The sequence below is a fragment of the Loxodonta africana genome, chromosome 7 (assembly GCF_030014295.1).
Source record: "Loxodonta africana isolate mLoxAfr1 chromosome 7, mLoxAfr1.hap2, whole genome shotgun sequence".
Taxonomy (NCBI): domain Eukaryota; kingdom Metazoa; phylum Chordata; class Mammalia; order Proboscidea; family Elephantidae; genus Loxodonta; species Loxodonta africana.
The window spans coordinates 86,897,651-86,913,545 of record NC_087348.1 but is presented as its reverse complement, the minus strand read 5'-3'; the positions used below and the strand labels follow the sequence as shown (position 1 = coordinate 86,913,545).

Below are 15,895 nucleotides of genomic sequence, written 5' to 3'. Positions count from 1 at the left end.
GTGCATCCCCTTACTGGCTCTTCATTTATACCCCACTCCTGATACTAAATTCAGTTAGGCTCCTTTTTGTTCATTTGTAATATGCATCACATGTAACATACATCACATTAATTACACACTCCAAGTCCATCACTATCTCAAAAGAACTTAAAGAAACAGGGATGTAATTTTGTTATTGTTGTTGTTCATTTTGTTTTTATTCTTCATAATTTTATCCTCAGTGCCTGACATATTACAGATGCTCAGGAAATTTTCGCTGAATAAGCAAATGAGCAGACTTTGAGGGAGAGAAGATAATGAGTTCCATTTTGGACATGTTGAATTTGATAAAAACTACCGCTAACCCCATTTCCCAGAGAAGCTCACACCTCAATTTAATTGTATATTCGCAATTATAGAATCTTAGATTTGAAGATGCATAAAATTATAAACACATAGAATTCCAGTGTCTTAGAGTCACTGAACTATCAAAATGTAAGCCATCCAAAGCCATAAGGGATTATAAAGCAGGGATTCTTATCCTGAATGAGTTTGGAGTTAGAGGTACAACAATTCTGAAATTTATGTAATATTTGTGTGAAGATGCATGTATTCATTTTCTGAGGAAAGGTTTCAGCTTTCCTCAGCTTCCCAAAGATAAAGCACCACTGACTACATTACCATTTGTGTAAAAGAAGGAATATCTGTGAATCTGCTTGTATATGCAGAAATTATCTCTGAAAGGACACATAAGAACATTGGTTGCCTCTGGGGAGAAGCAGTTGGGGCCAGGGATCTGGTGAAAGGCTTCACTGTATGCCTTTTGTTGTGTTTAAATTTTGAATAAATATATTACCTTTTAGAAAATTAAAATATTAAAGTTATGATTGCTCTTATTAGTGATCAGAAAAAGGAAAATTAAGAACTAGAGACCATTTCTTTAAAAATTAATTTATATATTGTGCTTTAAGTGAAAGTTTACAAATCAAGTCAGTCTCTCATACAAAAAGTTATACACACCTTGCTATGTACTCCTAGCTCTCTCCTCCTAATTAAACAGCACATTCCTCCTCTCCACCCCGTGTCCATTCAACCAGCTCCTGTCCCCCTACTCCTTTTCATCTCACCTCCAAACAGGAGTTGCCCACATAGTCTCGTGTGTCTACTTGAGCCAAGAAGCTCACGCCTCACCAGTATCATTACCTATCTTATAGTCCAATCCAATCCCTGTCTGGAGAATTGGCTTCAGGAATGATTCCACTCTTGGGCTAACAAAGGATCCAGGGACCATAACCTCCAGGGTCCCTCTAGTCTCAGTCAGACCATTAAGCCTGGTCTTTTTACGAGAATTTGAGATCTGTATCCCATTGTTCTCCTGCTCCATCAGGGATTCTCTGTGGTATTCCCTGTCAGGGCAGTGATCAGTGGTAGCCAGGCACCGTCTAGTTCTTCTGGCCTCAGGCTGATGGAGTCTCTGGTTTATGTGCCCCTTTCTGTCTCTTGGGCTCATCTTTATCATATATCTTTGGTGTTCTTCACAGAGACTATTTTTGCCTAACAGTTATATGAAAATTGCAGGGCCCTGGTGGCAAAGTGGTTAACTGGCTGCTAACCAAAAAGTGAGCAATTAAAATCCACCAGCCACTCTTTGGAAACCCTATAGGGCACTTCTACTCCGTCCTGTAGGGTCACTATGAGTCAGAATTGACTCCATGGCAACAGGTTTGGTTTTTTTGGTATATGAAAATTGAAAAAAAAAAAAAAAGTCAATAACATCCAGCATTGGCAAAAATGAGGAAAAAAGAGCACTCTCATTCAGTATAAGATGGAGGACCAACTGGTACTTTTATGGATGGAAATTTGACAGTGCCTATCAAAATAAAAAATATGTATAGTCTTTGAATCTCATTTTTCTTTTAGAAATCTTTCCTATAAAAATATATACACCATTAGGGGGAGAGTAATTGGGAGTGTGTAGCAAGCTGTATATGGGTTTTTGTGTGAGAGACTGACTTGATTTGTAAACTTTCACTTAAAGCACAATAAAAATTATTAAAAAAAAATATATATATACACCAGTACACCAGGATTTATATACATGGATGTTCACAGCAGAATTATGTGTGATATCAAAAAAGTAGGAAAAAACCTAAGTGTCTATCAATAAGGAAATGCTTAAATAAATTATAATTTAACTTATACTATGACCAAGGTAGATATGTATGTGCTGACATGGAAGGAAGTCCATGATATATTGTTTCCTAGAAAAGTTATAGAATATGTATGTGTAAGCATGTTCCCTTTTTTGTTTTGAAAAAAATTATAAAAAACAAAAACTGTATACAGAAAAACTATGCATGTTTTATATATGTGTATGTGTATATATAATTAAATATTATTTGTAAATGCATAGAAAAAGATCCTTGTACAGGGGACTGTATCACTGGTCACCCCTTCTTCCCCACAGACAGGGATGGGGAAAGCAGATGAGGAGGGAGATAAAAAAGAAAGGGACTTGTGACCCATACACTTTTTTTTCTTCATTTTTTTTTTTTTTTACAAACAAGCATGCATTTCTTTGTAATAAAATAAACAGGAGGAAGGAAAAAAAGCAATTACTTAGAAACGATCTGTTTCGATCCCGACCCATCTGCTGGATGCCCTCTTCTTGGGGCCATTTCAGGCACTCCACACGCCCACTCACAGGGGGCTTGTGGTTCCCTCTCATTTCCCTTGGGGAAGTACATACTCTCTGTACTCTCACCCCCCACCTCTCCCCCCACCCCTCCTCCCCCAGAGTCTATATCTGTCCCTGCCCTGGAAGGCTCAGTCCACAGTAGGACTGCTAGGACAGCAGAAGACCTCTGGACTTCAGGCCCTGCTCTAAGCCTGTCACTGAAGTCCAGCTATGGCCCCACCAGCTTACACCCTGGATCAACCCCTGTTCCAGCCTCATGACCCCCATGAGGTGAAGAAAAGACCCCTTACCATGGCAGCTAGGTCCCTTCATGCTTGGCCCTAGTCAGTCTTTCCAACATTTCTACCACCCAAGCTTTGCCACACAAGATGGCACACCTTCTCTCTTAATATCCTACGAGTTCCTACCTCCAATACCTTTGCTTTTCCCATTCCTGACCCCCAAAACCCCTTTCTCACCCCGAACCCCAATCTCTTCTCTCCCACCTCCATTTATTGAAGGCTTATTTACCTATTCATCCTGCAAGACCCTGTGCACACATCACCTCCTCCAGGAAGTCTCCCGTGTTCCTTTCATCAAGAAGGGTCCTCTCTTCTGAGCCTCCATTTCTATCTTTTGACTCTCTGTGCCTAGCACTGGGAGCGGCACAAATTAATATTTATTAAACTGAACATATTAACATCCCCATTTTCCAGATAAAGAAACTGAGACCCAAAGAGAGACAGTAACTTGCCCAGGGTCACCTCCAACATGCAGACTCCTGCCATGATGTCTCTGCTGCTTGTGTCCCTTGGCCTCATGGAAGCACTTCAGGTATGGTCGTCTTCTACCACCCCCATCCAAGCAGGGAGCTGAGCTGTTGGATTTTTCCAAACTCCGGAAAGAAGAATAGAGGGAAGAGAAAATGCCCAAAGTTTCCTTGGTCTTAGGGAGCTTGCAGCCAGTAATATCTAAACCCCTTCCCCTCCAGGTGTGTTTGGGGTCCTAGGACTTTTCTCAGCAATAGAAGCCACATCTCAGTGAAGGGAAGAGCTGGATGGTAAGGGTCCCATTCTCTCAGGGGTCCAATCTCCTTGGTCCTCCATGCTCCCTTCCCTGCAGGCCCAGAACCACCCCATGAAACGACGAGACCTTTTCTCTCAAGAAACCCCCCTGGACATGGCCTTGGCCTCCTTCGATGACCAGTATGCTGGCTGTGCAGTGGCCATGACAGCCGCTCTTCCCGATCTCAACCGCACGGAGTTCCAGGCCAACAAAGTGTATGCCGATGGATGGGCGCTGGCAAGCAGCCAATGGCAGGAGCGCCAGGCCTGGGGGCCAGAGTGGGGCTTTAGCACTATCCTTCCGCCCCCGCCAACCCCGGGCTTCCGCGACGAGCACGGGGTGGCCCTCCTGGCCTACACAGCCAACAGCCCCCTGCACAAGGAGTTCAATGCAGCTGTGCGGGAGGCGGGCCGCTCACGGGATTACTATCTCCGCCACTTCTCCTTCAAGACACTGCATTTCCTGCTGACCGAGGCCCTGCAGCTGCTGGGCAGGGGCCAGTGCCGCCAGGTGTTCCGAGGGGTGTCTGGGCTGCGCTTCCGGCCAGCAGGGCCCGGGGCTACTGTAAGGCTGGGGGGCTTTGCCTCTGCGTCCCTGCAGAATGCCGCGGCCCAGCATTTTGGTCAGGACACCTTGTTCGGCATCTGGACCTGCCTCGGAGCCCCTATCAAGGGTTACTCCTTCTTCCCTGGGGAGGAGGAGGTGCTGATCCCCCCCTTCGAGACCTTCCAGGTGGTCAATGCCAGCAGACCCGCCCAGGGCCCCGCCCGCATCTATCTACGGGCCTTGGGCAAGCGCAGTACATACAACTGCGAGTACATCAAAGGTGAGGCGGGCACACGTGATCCGCGCATGTGCGGAAGGTGGGCTTCCCCGGTCCACAAGGGCCTTTGGCAAACCCAAGCCCCTACCCCCACGTTTTCAGGGGATACAGGCATAAATATTAAAAAAACAAATACCGAGGAGGACCCAGTCATGTCCACCGGTTCCTCCACCTGTCCGCCCAACGGGGGAAGTAACATTCCTAGGTAGTTTGCTTCTTGTCCCAGGAAGTATGGAAGCTAACATTCCCACACCCCAAGCTGTGCCACACTTGATGGCACACCTTCTCTCTTTATATTCTGTGGGTTCCTACCTCCAAGGCCTTTGCTTCTTGGGAGGCTTAAGAGGGTTTCCTGACCAAGGCAGGGGTCCTTAGCCATTTGAGAGGGCAACCAGACCTGTCTGGCTTTTCTCCAGCTGGAAGCTGAAAGGGAATTAAATTCTAGTCCCAGTCCCCACATGCAGATTGCTGATGCCGGAAATGAGTAAGAGCCCCAACCGTGGTTTCCAAGAGGAGTACATTTCTTAGACTGAGTGGAATTATGAGCTGTAGAGTGTCTGGGGTGGTAGGAGAGACAGCAGTCGGTGCTGTGTCCCTAAGCTCCAGCCCAGGCTGTGGTGAGGCAAGTCTTGGATGCCCTAGTCGGAGGAGGAACCATCCGGGCTGGCGGAGGTGCTTAATCTCTGAATGGGCTTGTGGGCTGCTGTTCCCACCTGAGCGCTGTCCAGGGGCTTGTGAGGCTGTTTTCAATAGAAGCAGGTTCTTGGCCAGAACTTTGGACCACATCTAAGATGGGAGAAGGTCCAGGGTGGCTTCACTTCTCACTTTGGATAGCATCGTGAGCAAGGATGGGTTAATGGCAGAAAACATACAAAGAACACAAACTAGCCCCTCCTTGGCTGGAAGGAGGCAGGAGAGGGAGAAGTGGGTGTGACAGGGAGGCAAAGTCACAGGCCCTGCCAGCAGGAGGAGTGCCCCAGAGTGGACCTCGGCTTTGACAGGCAGCCCCCATCTGACCCAGCTGTTCCCAGGTGAAGTGAAACCTAGCAAAGTGAGGTCCTACCATAAGGGAGCAGAGATAGGGAAAAGTGCACCAGTTTTCTCCAGGCCAGTCAGGGTTGGACTGCCAGGCCTCTGTGGTCCCTTCTGTCCCGACAGCCCTTGAGCTTTTGATTCTTTGCTGTTTCTTGCCTCTAGATAAGCAGTGTAAGTCTGGGCCCTGCCGTTTGGATAATTCAGGTAAGGGATGCAGGCACCTGTTGGGTTCAGTCTGGGGGTGAATGGACAGGCTGCCCTGGGGTTGGGCCCCTCACTTGGATGTATATGTGTGTAGGGGGTGGTGGTGGAAGGCAGCCAATACATCTGCCCTCCAGTCTGGGCCTGCCCCCTCCCTCACAGGAGATGGCCACTGCTCGGGCTCCAGAGAGATTTGAGTTGTACTGAAGTGAGAGGGGGAAGGGCTGGGCCCCACAAAATTCTCCCTTGTGGCTTCTTCTCTAGCTGCAGAACCCACTGTGTCTGTTACTGCACTCAAGGATCCCCTCTGACCCTCCTTCTGAGGTCAAGGCCAAGCCTTGGGTGCCAGAGACCTGGGCTCTAGTCTAGTCTCTGCCCTAATTCTCTGTGACCAACGGCTCCTCTGGGCTTCATCTCTCTCCAGCCCTATCTGTATAATAAGCAAATTGGACTAAATGATTCCCAGGTCCCTTTCAGCTGTGACTCTTCCCTTGAACACCTGCTGTGCCAGGGCTCACCTGGGCCAGTTCTGGTCCAGGTGAGGAGCTCTGCCCATTGTTCTAGGCGGGAACAGGTTTTACTGGAAGATTCTACTGGAACAGGTCATTCCCAGGGAAGACATCAAAGCCCACTGTGGCTCCCCCTCCTTGGATCTCTTCTTCCTCCCTCAGGCTCTGTGAACAGTGGGCAGGAAGGAGCCCCAGCCTCTTCTTGGTTCCCACCATTCTCCATGACACAGTAACACTGTGAGTGCCAGGCATATCACATCATTAATCTTCACCACAACCCAGTGGTGTAGGTACCACTATCATCACCCTTGTTCTACACAAAGAAGTGGCACAACCAGCCCTAAATTACACAGCTAGTAAGGGGTAGAACCCAGACACCCTGGCTCTAAAACAAACTCTGAACCGCCACACACGGCTGGTTCCCACCCTATCCTAGACGCCATCTCATATTATCCTTACCACACAATAATCTGCTAACACAGGGAGTATAACCCTCATATTGTAAAATGAGGCTCAGAGACAGAAGTGACTTGCCCAAGGTGACACAGTTAGGGGCAGAGCCAGGTCTCCAGCCTCCAACTCAGGCCTCTTCTTTGAATCCTGACGGTGTAATTTCAGGCACTGAAAAAGTTTAGGATTTTTGCCCCTGTCTGCTCAGCGCCTCTCACACCAAGATTTGGGCTGAGGAACAAATCTCAGCATCACTAGATCCCACCCAGATCTCCACCCCATGTTCTTTCCCACCCTGTAGTACCTCACTTGTGTGAATAGAAGGCAGACAGTTAGATTTAATGACCTCTGGAAGGTGGACTGGTGCTCCCTTGTGGTTTGTGAAGTCAGTAGTGCTGATCTTGAAGAGATGGTGTGCTTTTAGGCACAGTGGGGAGAGACTAGCTGGAAGGTCTGAGGGCCAACAACCACCATAGCCTTTGCCATCCATCTGGAGGTGTTGTGGCTACAGCAGATCCCTGGTCTCTTCATCTCTGTCCACCATCCCCCTAAATTCTTGTACTTTGTCTCTGTCTCCCATTACACTTTGTGGATCAATCTCCAGCTCACTGTTTGTCTTTCTTCATCTTTTTTCACGTACCTCACTTCATCTCTCTCTCTCTGCCTCTGTTTTTCCTGCAGCCATGGGTCAGGATACCCTTTCTGGAGTCTGGTCCCTTCTGCTGCTGCTCTGGTTCCTTGTGGTGGGGGCCTTTCCAGAGAGTCCAGGCCTCCTCTGATCCAGCAGACACTAAGCAACCCTGCCTGCTGCCTCTGCCCAGCATGAGGACGTTGGCCATGTGTGTGCTTTAAGCATAGCCAAGATCCCTCGTAACCCATCTGCAGGGAACTCTGGGATGTTCTCTGGTAACTGCCAGGCTTGCTGGTAGAGAAAAAGGAGAGAATGTTGAGACTAAGCCTTATCCAGGGCTCTAGGAGTGAGGCTTTGGATAGAGGCAGGAGCACTCCAGGACTGTCAGCAAGTCACACGGAGGTAGAACAGACTTCAATTACTTTGGGGGATGACTGGGGAGGAAAGCACTTGGTCAGGGTACTTGCTGCTGTTACTTAGATGCCTCACATGCCACCTAACAAACTCCTATTCACTCTTCCAGGAAACCTTTTATGACCTCTCCCACCCCCTGGGTTAGAGGCCCTGCCTCTGTGCTCCCAGAGGCCCTTGGTTACTTCCCTATACCATGTGTCCATGTCTGTCTCCCATGTCTGTCTGTGAGCTTTCTGAGGGCTACAGCCTGTGTCTGATCCATCAGAGTCCAGGGCTTTACAGAGGTGCCAGGAAATGAATGAAAATCAGAAAGGGACAAATACTTTGTGAATGGCTGGTCCCTGAGCTCTCAGAATGTCACTGTGTGGGAATGGAGTGGACTGTACCTAACTCCAAAGGGTCACACACAGGAGAGATGGCCCTCTGCCAGGTCTTAGTCAAATCCCAGTCACTTTCTTGTCAGCAGATCTAACTCCTCTGATCCATGAGTCCTGAGGCTCTTGTCTCTAGAGAGCCAAACCCAGATCCCCAACTGCCACCACCAGGGCCCCAAGGATAAGACAGGATGTTGAGGAGATGCTAGGAACGCACTTACTTTATTATGACTTGAGGCTTTGGTGCGAAATCCCTGTAGGGTCTCTTGGTCTGAAAACTAGACCATGAACCTGTCACCTTCCCTGAGCCCCCAGGCAGGGATAGGCAAGACCAGGTCCCTGCAACAGCAGCTGCAAATGCAGCAGCTCTGTTTCTTATCTAATAACCTACACTCTCCCCACTAAAAGCTCCAAAACCCGGCATGGAAGTTCAGTTCTGTCCCTCCAACAGTGTACTTTGATCTCGTCCCACTTCTTTAGGAGTTAGGGGAGTGAAAGAGCTCTGAACATATCTCAGAGGTTAGGGGATGCAGCCAACAAGTGTCCCCTTGTGGTTTGTGAAGTCGCTAGTGCTAATTTTAAAGAAGGGGTGTCTCAGGCTTTTAAGCACAGTGGGGAAAGCTGGAAGATCTGAGGGCCAACACCCACCACGGCCTTTGCCATCCCTTTATGGAGGTACCGTGGCTGCAGCAGATCCCTGGGTCCCAGCTGCGGACCCTCAGAGGGCTTTCACCAGTACCAGCAGGCTCATGACCAGGGCCATGGAGAAGAAGATGCCCAGGAAGAAGCGGTCCATCACACGGGCCAGGCGTTTCCAGTCCTCATGGCGGCGCTGGGCAGCCCGGTAGCTGCGAAAGGTGTTGGCAATGGTGGCTACATGGTGCAGTAGGGCTTCCTGGTGGCACAGACACTGAAGCTCATGACAAGGGCCTGCTAGGGGGCCAGCCCCTTCTTCAGGAGGTTGGGGGCTGGGGGGTGACTCAGGTGGCCTGAATTGCCCACAGGGCTCCCCCCGTTCCTGCACACACAGGCCTCGTGCCAGGTGTCCCAGCAGGAGAGTCCGAGCCCAAGCTGGCACTGGGTGGGCACTGGAGCCACAGTAATGCAGATTCATGATGAGGATGGTGAGCGCCGTGGAGAATGTGACCATGGTCATAGTGGCCATATAGTACTTCCCTGCAGGAAAAAGATGGAGCCAGCGCCCACAAGAACTTAGAGGGCCTAAGCTTCCCAACCTCCAAGGCACAAACAGAAACAAGCCTACCCATGAAGTTCTCAGGACCCTCATTGCCCAATGATGGAAGCAGGAAGGAGGTTAGGGCCACAATCTCCCCATTCCTCATTCCTACAAGTCAGTTATCAGAAGCTATCTGCTCCCCACCTGTCCCGCTTGCTGCTGGAGGCTGCACTCACACTATCCAACCCGTGAAAGTCCCGTTCTCCAATAGTACCGGCATGACTTTGCAACTTCCTGATCCTTTCTATACGACAGAGATAACAATAGAACCCATCTTCTAGGTTTGTGGTGATGCTTACCTGAATTAATAAATGCCAAGTGCTTAGGAGAGTTGTGCACAGTGATCACACAATACATTGTATCTATTATTACGATCCTTCCTCCCTTGAGAAAAGACTCACTACTTCTTCCCACCCCTGCCGGCAAAGAATGTTCCTATTCCTTTCCCCTCAATTTCGAAATGAGGGCATGCTCCCAGGACGCACCCCCCTTACACCCCCAGCAGCGGCCACTTTGCTGACCCTGGCTGTCTCCCTCCTTCCTTGCTCCGCCTGAGCTCTACGCTCCCTGGCCGCGCACTGGTGGAGCCCCACGAGATTCAGCCAGGGTTGGGTGGGGATCCTGGGAAAAGCAGCTCTCCCCGGAGGTGCGTACCCCACGCCCTCGCCCGCTCACCGATTAGCGGTACGCTCTCTGCCGGCGGCATGCTCTCGGCCAGCAGCAGCTGGAAGACGGTGAGCGCCAGCAGCACGGTGACGCCGAGAGACACCTTCTCCCCGGAGTCGGCGGGTAGGTGGAAGGCGAGTGGGGCGAGTAGGGAGATGAGCACGCAGGGCAGCAGCAAGTTGCACACGTAGGCAGCGGCGCGGCGGCGCAGCAGAAGCGTGAAGGTCACGTCCGGGTAGGGCTCCGAGCAGCAGCCGTAGGTGAGCACGCGCCGCTGTGCCGGCATGCCCAGCACGCGCCACTCCACGTTGTCCACGAAGTCGGCCAGGCTGGCGGTGGCGCCGCGCGGCCGCACGTCCAGCTGGTGCCCGCCGTGAGTCCACGAGCCGAACGTCAGGCCGCAGCGCTGCGCGTCGAATGGGAAGGCCGACACATCCACCCGGCAGGAGCTGCGCGTGATGGCCGGCGCGTCCCAGCGCACTGACCCGTCGTGCCTTAGAACCACGTTGGTGCTGGCAGACACCGGCGGTTGCGCGTCAGCCCTGCGGACAGGCGGGTGAGGGATCACTGAGACGGCCCAGGGCAGTGGAGGGGTCACAAAGCTCTAAGGCCAGAAAGTAGGCCCCAGGCAGCACAGAGGTAGAAAAACAAAACAAAACCAAACCCACTGCGGTCGAGCCTATTCTAACTCCTAGCGACCCTATAGGTCACAGTAGAATTCTCCGTAGGGTTTCCAAGCAGCGGCTGATGGATTCAACCTCCCAACATTTTGGTTAGCAGCTGAGCTCTTAACCACTGCGACACCAGGGCCCCACGACGGGTGGAGTGCGGCAAAAAGAGGCTCTCCGTGCTTTTGAGGACTAGATGGACCCAGGAGAAATAGAGCCAGGGCCCAGAAGGGGCACAGATCTGGCCCAGCGCAGAGTAAAAAGGCTTCTACAAAACCCAGAGGTGGTGCAGGGCTGCAGAGTGAATACCCTTGGGGTACATCTGCAAAGCTCGTGGAGGGGCCTAGGAGAAAATGTGCAGAGCCAAGTGTTGGCTGGCAGACACAGAGCCCACTTAGGCTAGGCTCCATGGAGGAAAATTCTAGAGCGGTTAAGCCCTAGAGGAAACAGATCCCTAGGTAGGCCCCTAAAAGGAGGTCAGAGAGACTCAGAGTTGGCCTGCAAAAGGTGGAGTGTGCCATAAAGAGGCACCCATGTCCCAGGCCTCTCTCCTCAAGACACAGAACTGGCCCTTTGTGCCCAGGGGACATTCACCCTGGGTTGGCCTGGGACAGTCTAAAGTGCCATGGGGGAGGGGGGCTGTGAGCCCCCGGCAGGTTGGAAGGTGTCTGATGATGTGGACAGCTTCCAGCGCAGCACTACAACTGGTTTGGGTTGACATGCCCAGAGGCAAGGGCAGCTGTAGGGAGAGATTGGAGAGGGGAGGGGCCCAGGTGAGCAGTACTTGTTATAGAGCACAATGTCTGGCCGCCACACAAGGCTGCTGGGGATGTGGATGACATCCAGGCCACCATAGGCATCCGGGTTCCATCGCAGGTAGGTGTCTGTCCACTCCTGTCGGATCCACAGGTACAGGGTCAGCACCTGATTGCGCTCATCCTAGAGGGTTGCAGGGTGGGGCATCGATGTGGACATTTGTATATGCAAGCACTCACCTCCAGAGCTCTGGTCAGCACCCACAAGCCTGACTTGCCCATACTCAGGTTCCCACCCAGGCCTGACCTTGCTGTGTGACCTTGATGTGTGTCTTCTTCAGGCCTCAGTTTCCTCCTCAATAACATGGGGTGATGATCCCTGCCTAGCAGGGATTCAGGGCAATCCCAAGTGTGCAAAGTGGGCACACTGCAAGCACCCAACAATTAGTAGCTGTTATTATTGTTAATATTAAGGTTTCTGGGATTGTTTGGAGAACAATTCCAGTCTCTCACCCCCTTACTCCTTGACACCGATAGAGGCACACCACCACAACGAACCATGTCAATGATCTGGGACAATGTCACCTCCAGGGTCACATTCAAAGTCTGGTCTGTGTCTGCCACAGGTCGCAGGGCACTTGTGTAGTTGGCAAACAGGTCACGAAACAGCTTGTGAGCCAGCCTGCCCTCAGCTCCTGAGCACCCTGGGGAACCAGTAAGAAGGACTGTCTGCCCCAGGCCTGAGTCCAAAGGCCTTTCTCACACCCTCCACCCCCGCGAGGCTGGGTCCCTGTCCCCTGCTCCACTGTTCTCCTGATGTCTGGCCCCCGTCCCCCTTGCCGTGGCTCTAGTCCCTTCCTGGCCTGCCTCCAGGCATGAATGGGGTAAGTTGGTTCCATCTCCCATCCCATCTGAAAATCTCTTGGAACTTGGCTGTCTGGAGGTTTCTAACCCACCTTGCCCCTTCCAAGGACCTGAATTTTTCTGTCTGCCTTGCCACAAATGCTAACCAGTTGTCGTTGAGTCTGATTTGGACTCATGATGACCTAATGTGTGTCAGAGTAGAACTGTACTCCATAGGGTTTTTAATGGCTGATTCTTCGGAAGTAGATTACCAAGCCTTTCTTCTGAGGTGCCTCTGGGTGGACTCAAACCTCCAACCTTTCGGTTTGCAGCTGAGCACGTTAACTGTTTGCACCACCCAGGGACTCTGTCACGAATGCTACAGGGACCCAAATATACCATGAGAGTCCAAACTTTCATCCCAGCATTCTGAACCCCCTTGCCCTGCCCCTTCAGTCTCTCAAACCTGTTTCCCTTTCATTGGCACACTTCAGTTGGTTTCTTCAAAGCTTGATACTGTGGGCAGCTCCCTCCTTTTGAAAACACCCTCTTTCCTAGCCTTTGGTGACACAACACTCCATGTGTGTCAGAGTAGAACTGTGCTCCATAGGGTTTTCAGTGGCTGATTTTTCAGAAGTAGATCATCAGGTCTTTTCTCCGAGGAGTGTCTGGGTGGATTTGAACTGCCAACTTTTGGGTTAGTAGACAAATGCATTAATGTTTGCACTACCCAGTGATTCCTCTGATAGATCAAGCCTTTAAAAATGCAAATCTGACCAGTCTAGTAAGCTGCTTAAAACCTCCAGGATAAAGCCCAAACTCTGAGCCTGGCATTCAAGGCCCTTCATGATCTGGCCCCTCTGACCTTTCAGCCCTATCTCTGGAAGCCCCCCTCACTGCTCCCACCCAAGCCAAGCAAGTCTCCTCTTACCCTCTTCAGCACCCCTCCTCCATGCTCCCCATATAGTTTGTTCCCAGCACAGGCACTGAAGAGACTACGTGGGGAGACATTTGGGGAGGACAGCAATGCTAGGAGAGGCCAGGGCTGGTGGACTGAGCTTCATACCTGGCAGGAGCAGGAGCAGGAACAGAAGGCCCAGGCTGGAGCCGAGGAAGCTGAGGCTGAGGCAGTTCCCGTGCCCCATGGCCACAGCTGCAGCGAGAGGTGAACAGGGTTCCGTATGCGAGGCCTCCTGGCCAGACTTAGGGCAGTATTAGGCCCTTCTGGAATGCATAAGTAAGACAGATCTCTGCTGGGCCCAGCTATCCACAGGGGAACCTTCCAATTATCTGACCCTCCATTTGTACCTGCACTTGGATTTCAGTACTATTCTTTGGGATCTGCTGTTTTTCCTCCTCCACCGGTCCTTGTCTCTTCTGGGCCCTGCTCTTTTCTATGCTCCCCACTGCATTCACCTCTCTCTCAGCTTCTCTGTTGGATTCCCAGTTTTTTCCTCTGTAACTTTTTCTTGGTCTCTCTCCTTGCTTCCCTGACTCTTCCTCTCTCCGTCTCCTTCTACTCCCTCTCACTTTCTCCTACTGCTGTTTCAGCCTCCCTGGCATCCCCCCTCCATTCTCCACACCTGTTCTCTGGGTGATCCTTGTGCCCTCTCAGCAGAAGAGTAGTCTATCCTTATCATCACCAAGGGTCTGAGGCACAGGACAGCAGAGCCCCTCCTTCTTAGTCCTTTCCATTAGCTTAATTACAGGGCTGGGGACACCTGTGCCCATGGGGACAGAGCAACTGAAAACAACACCTCAGGCTACTGGGACCTGAATTATTCAGCATGTGTAAGGTAGCACCCAGGCTCAGCTCAGGCCCAGCCTGGGTGGCTGTAGAGTCCAGGGACACAGGGGTCAGGATCTGGGGGAGACCTGGGTCAAAGGGCATGTGGACCGTTAGCAGCCCTCCCAGCTCTGCTACCATTGCCTCAGTTCTAGAGGCTACCTTTAGACCTGGCACCTTCCTCCTAGTGAGGAACTGAACACATCTGCCCAGGTCAGGAATTTGTGCCAAACAAGCTCTCTCGTTCTGGTGGGAGAGGTGCTGAGCCGCAGGCTGCTCCTGGTGGCCCTAAAAAGCAGGAGATGTGGCCCACATCCTCTGTTCAAGGTGCCTGCAGCCATTCCAATCAGAGCCCCAGCCTCTTCTCCATGCACAAACACTGCGGGTAATATGGAGTAGTAGGGATAACACAGTCCTCAACAAGATGGATTGACACAGTGGCTGCAACAATGGGCTCAAGCATAACTACTGTGAGGATAGTGCAAGACTGGGCGGTGTTTTCGTTCTGTTGTACATAGGGTCACTATATAGGAGTCGGAACCAACTCGACACCCCTAACATCAGGGATAACACAGCTTTAGAGTCACTTTCAGCTCTGTCTTAGGACCTATGTGACGTAGGAAAGTTATTGAAACTTGCCACGTCCCTCCCAGTCTCTCAAACCTGTTTTCAATTCTTTGCCGAGTTTCAGTTTTCTCAATCTGGATAATGGATAATGGGATTAATAGTACTTACCTCGAAAGTTGCTGTATGGATTACATGAGATAACCCAATAATGCAAGGTTATCTAGCCTAGCACGTGTGCTGATACAAGGTAGATGATCAACAGTCTTTGCACTGTGGTCCCATATTCAGGATATGTTCAGGAACACACTCGGACTCACAAATAGTCATTGGGTATGAAGTTTTTGATGAGTTTTGTCCAAGGTGGTTAGTTGCCTGAACAACAGCCCTGGAATCAATCACATCCATGGCTTTGACTTCAGGTACCATGGATACATCAGTGACTCTGCTTTCTCCAGCCCAGTCCCCTCCCCTAGGCATCCAATGCTTATCTCCAACCACCTTCCCTATTATCTCCCTGTGGATGCTGCACACACATTTCACATCATTTTAAAATGGAACTTCTTTCTTCCTCTTCTCTTGCCCCATGGTCTCTAATTCAGTGATGATACCATCCATTCATCCAGGTTGAGAGAAACCTCTCACATAAATCAGTCACTATGTCTTGTCCATTCCGCCTCCTAACATCTTTAGAAGTTGCTCTCTGCAGCCACTGCAGCTATCCTGGTCCAGACTCATCCTTTCCTGCCCATGCTGTTGCAAGCCTCCTCACAGGTCCCCTCCAGTCAGTCCTCCTGTGGGTAGCTCCCCGGTAATAAAGTACAAACTCTTTAGCCCGACACTGAAGGCTCTTTTATCATCTAACCATCCACCTACTTTCCAGACTTGTTTCCTGCACTTCATGTTTGTGAAGTAAAAAAGACTGCCTATAGCCTCAGGCAGCACCATGCCACCATCTGGCTTCGTGCCTTTGTACATGTTATTTATCTGTCTGCAGTGCTGTTTCCCTCCTAGAGACACAGTAAACTCCTTTCATCCTTCAAATCCATACTCAGATGCTTCCTCTTCTGTGAAGCTTTCTCAACAGCCCCCGCCTCCTGACATTACTCTTCTGCAGTTAGAGATCTTCTCTGTAACTGCATATTCTGGTGGATCATCATTGTGGAGTATCTACTTCTCTTCTAGGCTGTGATCTTCCTGAGGGAGCGTTGTTGAAAC

At 50.7% G+C, this 15,895-nt stretch overlaps 2 protein-coding genes across 3 annotated transcripts; one reads left to right on the top strand and one right to left on the bottom strand.

The window, feature by feature from the left end:
* The first annotated feature begins 3,427 nt into the window (after positions 1 to 3,427).
* Positions 3,428 to 7,934, top strand: ART1 (ADP-ribosyltransferase 1). 2 transcript variants are annotated; one of them, XM_023539024.2, is made up of 4 exons: positions 3,428 to 3,490; positions 3,779 to 4,547; positions 5,742 to 5,783; positions 7,421 to 7,934. In XM_023539024.2, the coding sequence occupies exons 1-4, from the start codon at positions 3,428 to 3,430 to the stop codon at positions 7,516 to 7,518; spliced, it is 972 nt and encodes a 323-aa protein (XP_023394792.1). In that variant the 3' UTR covers positions 7,519 to 7,934. The 2 variants fall into 2 exon arrangements, with proteins under 2 accessions (XP_023394792.1, XP_064144677.1); XM_064288607.1 differs by lacking the exons at positions 3,428 to 3,490; positions 7,421 to 7,934 and adding an exon at positions 6,045 to 6,478 and having other exon boundaries at positions 3,500 to 4,547.
* CHRNA10 (cholinergic receptor nicotinic alpha 10 subunit) lies at positions 3,739 to 13,472 on the bottom strand. Its single transcript, XM_023539049.2, has 5 exons — positions 13,394 to 13,472; positions 12,043 to 12,242; positions 11,514 to 11,668; positions 10,071 to 10,603; positions 3,739 to 9,334 (listed from the first exon to the last, which is right to left on the bottom strand). Exons 1-5 carry the CDS (start codon positions 13,470 to 13,472, stop codon positions 8,877 to 8,879), a joined length of 1,425 nt encoding a protein of 474 aa, XP_023394817.1. The 3' UTR covers positions 3,739 to 8,876.
* Between the last annotated feature and the right edge of the window lie 2,423 nt (positions 13,473 to 15,895).

Excerpts from the sequence above, each read along its gene's own strand:
- ART1 (XM_023539024.2), top strand. The coding sequence starts at position 3,428 with ATGCAGACTCCTGCCATGATGTCTCTGCTGCTTGTGTCCCTTGGCCTC. Across the intron at positions 3,491-3,778 it reads GCCTCATGGAAGCACTTCAG|GCCCAGAACCACCCCATGAA; the intron begins GTATGGTCGTCT and ends CCTTCCCTGCAG. Across the intron at positions 4,548-5,741 it reads CAACTGCGAGTACATCAAAG|ATAAGCAGTGTAAGTCTGGG; the intron begins GTGAGGCGGGCA and ends TCTTGCCTCTAG.
- CHRNA10 (XM_023539049.2), bottom strand. The coding sequence starts at position 13,472 with ATGGGGCACGGGAACTGCCTCAGCCTCAGCTTCCTCGGCTCCAGCCTG. Across the intron at positions 10,604-11,513 it reads GACATTGTGCTCTATAACAA|GGCTGACGCGCAACCGCCGG; the intron begins GTACTGCTCACC and ends GCCTGTCCGCAG. Across the intron at positions 9,335-10,070 it reads AGAGAGCGTACCGCTAATCG|GGAAGTACTATATGGCCACT; the intron begins GTGAGCGGGCGA and ends TTTTTCCTGCAG.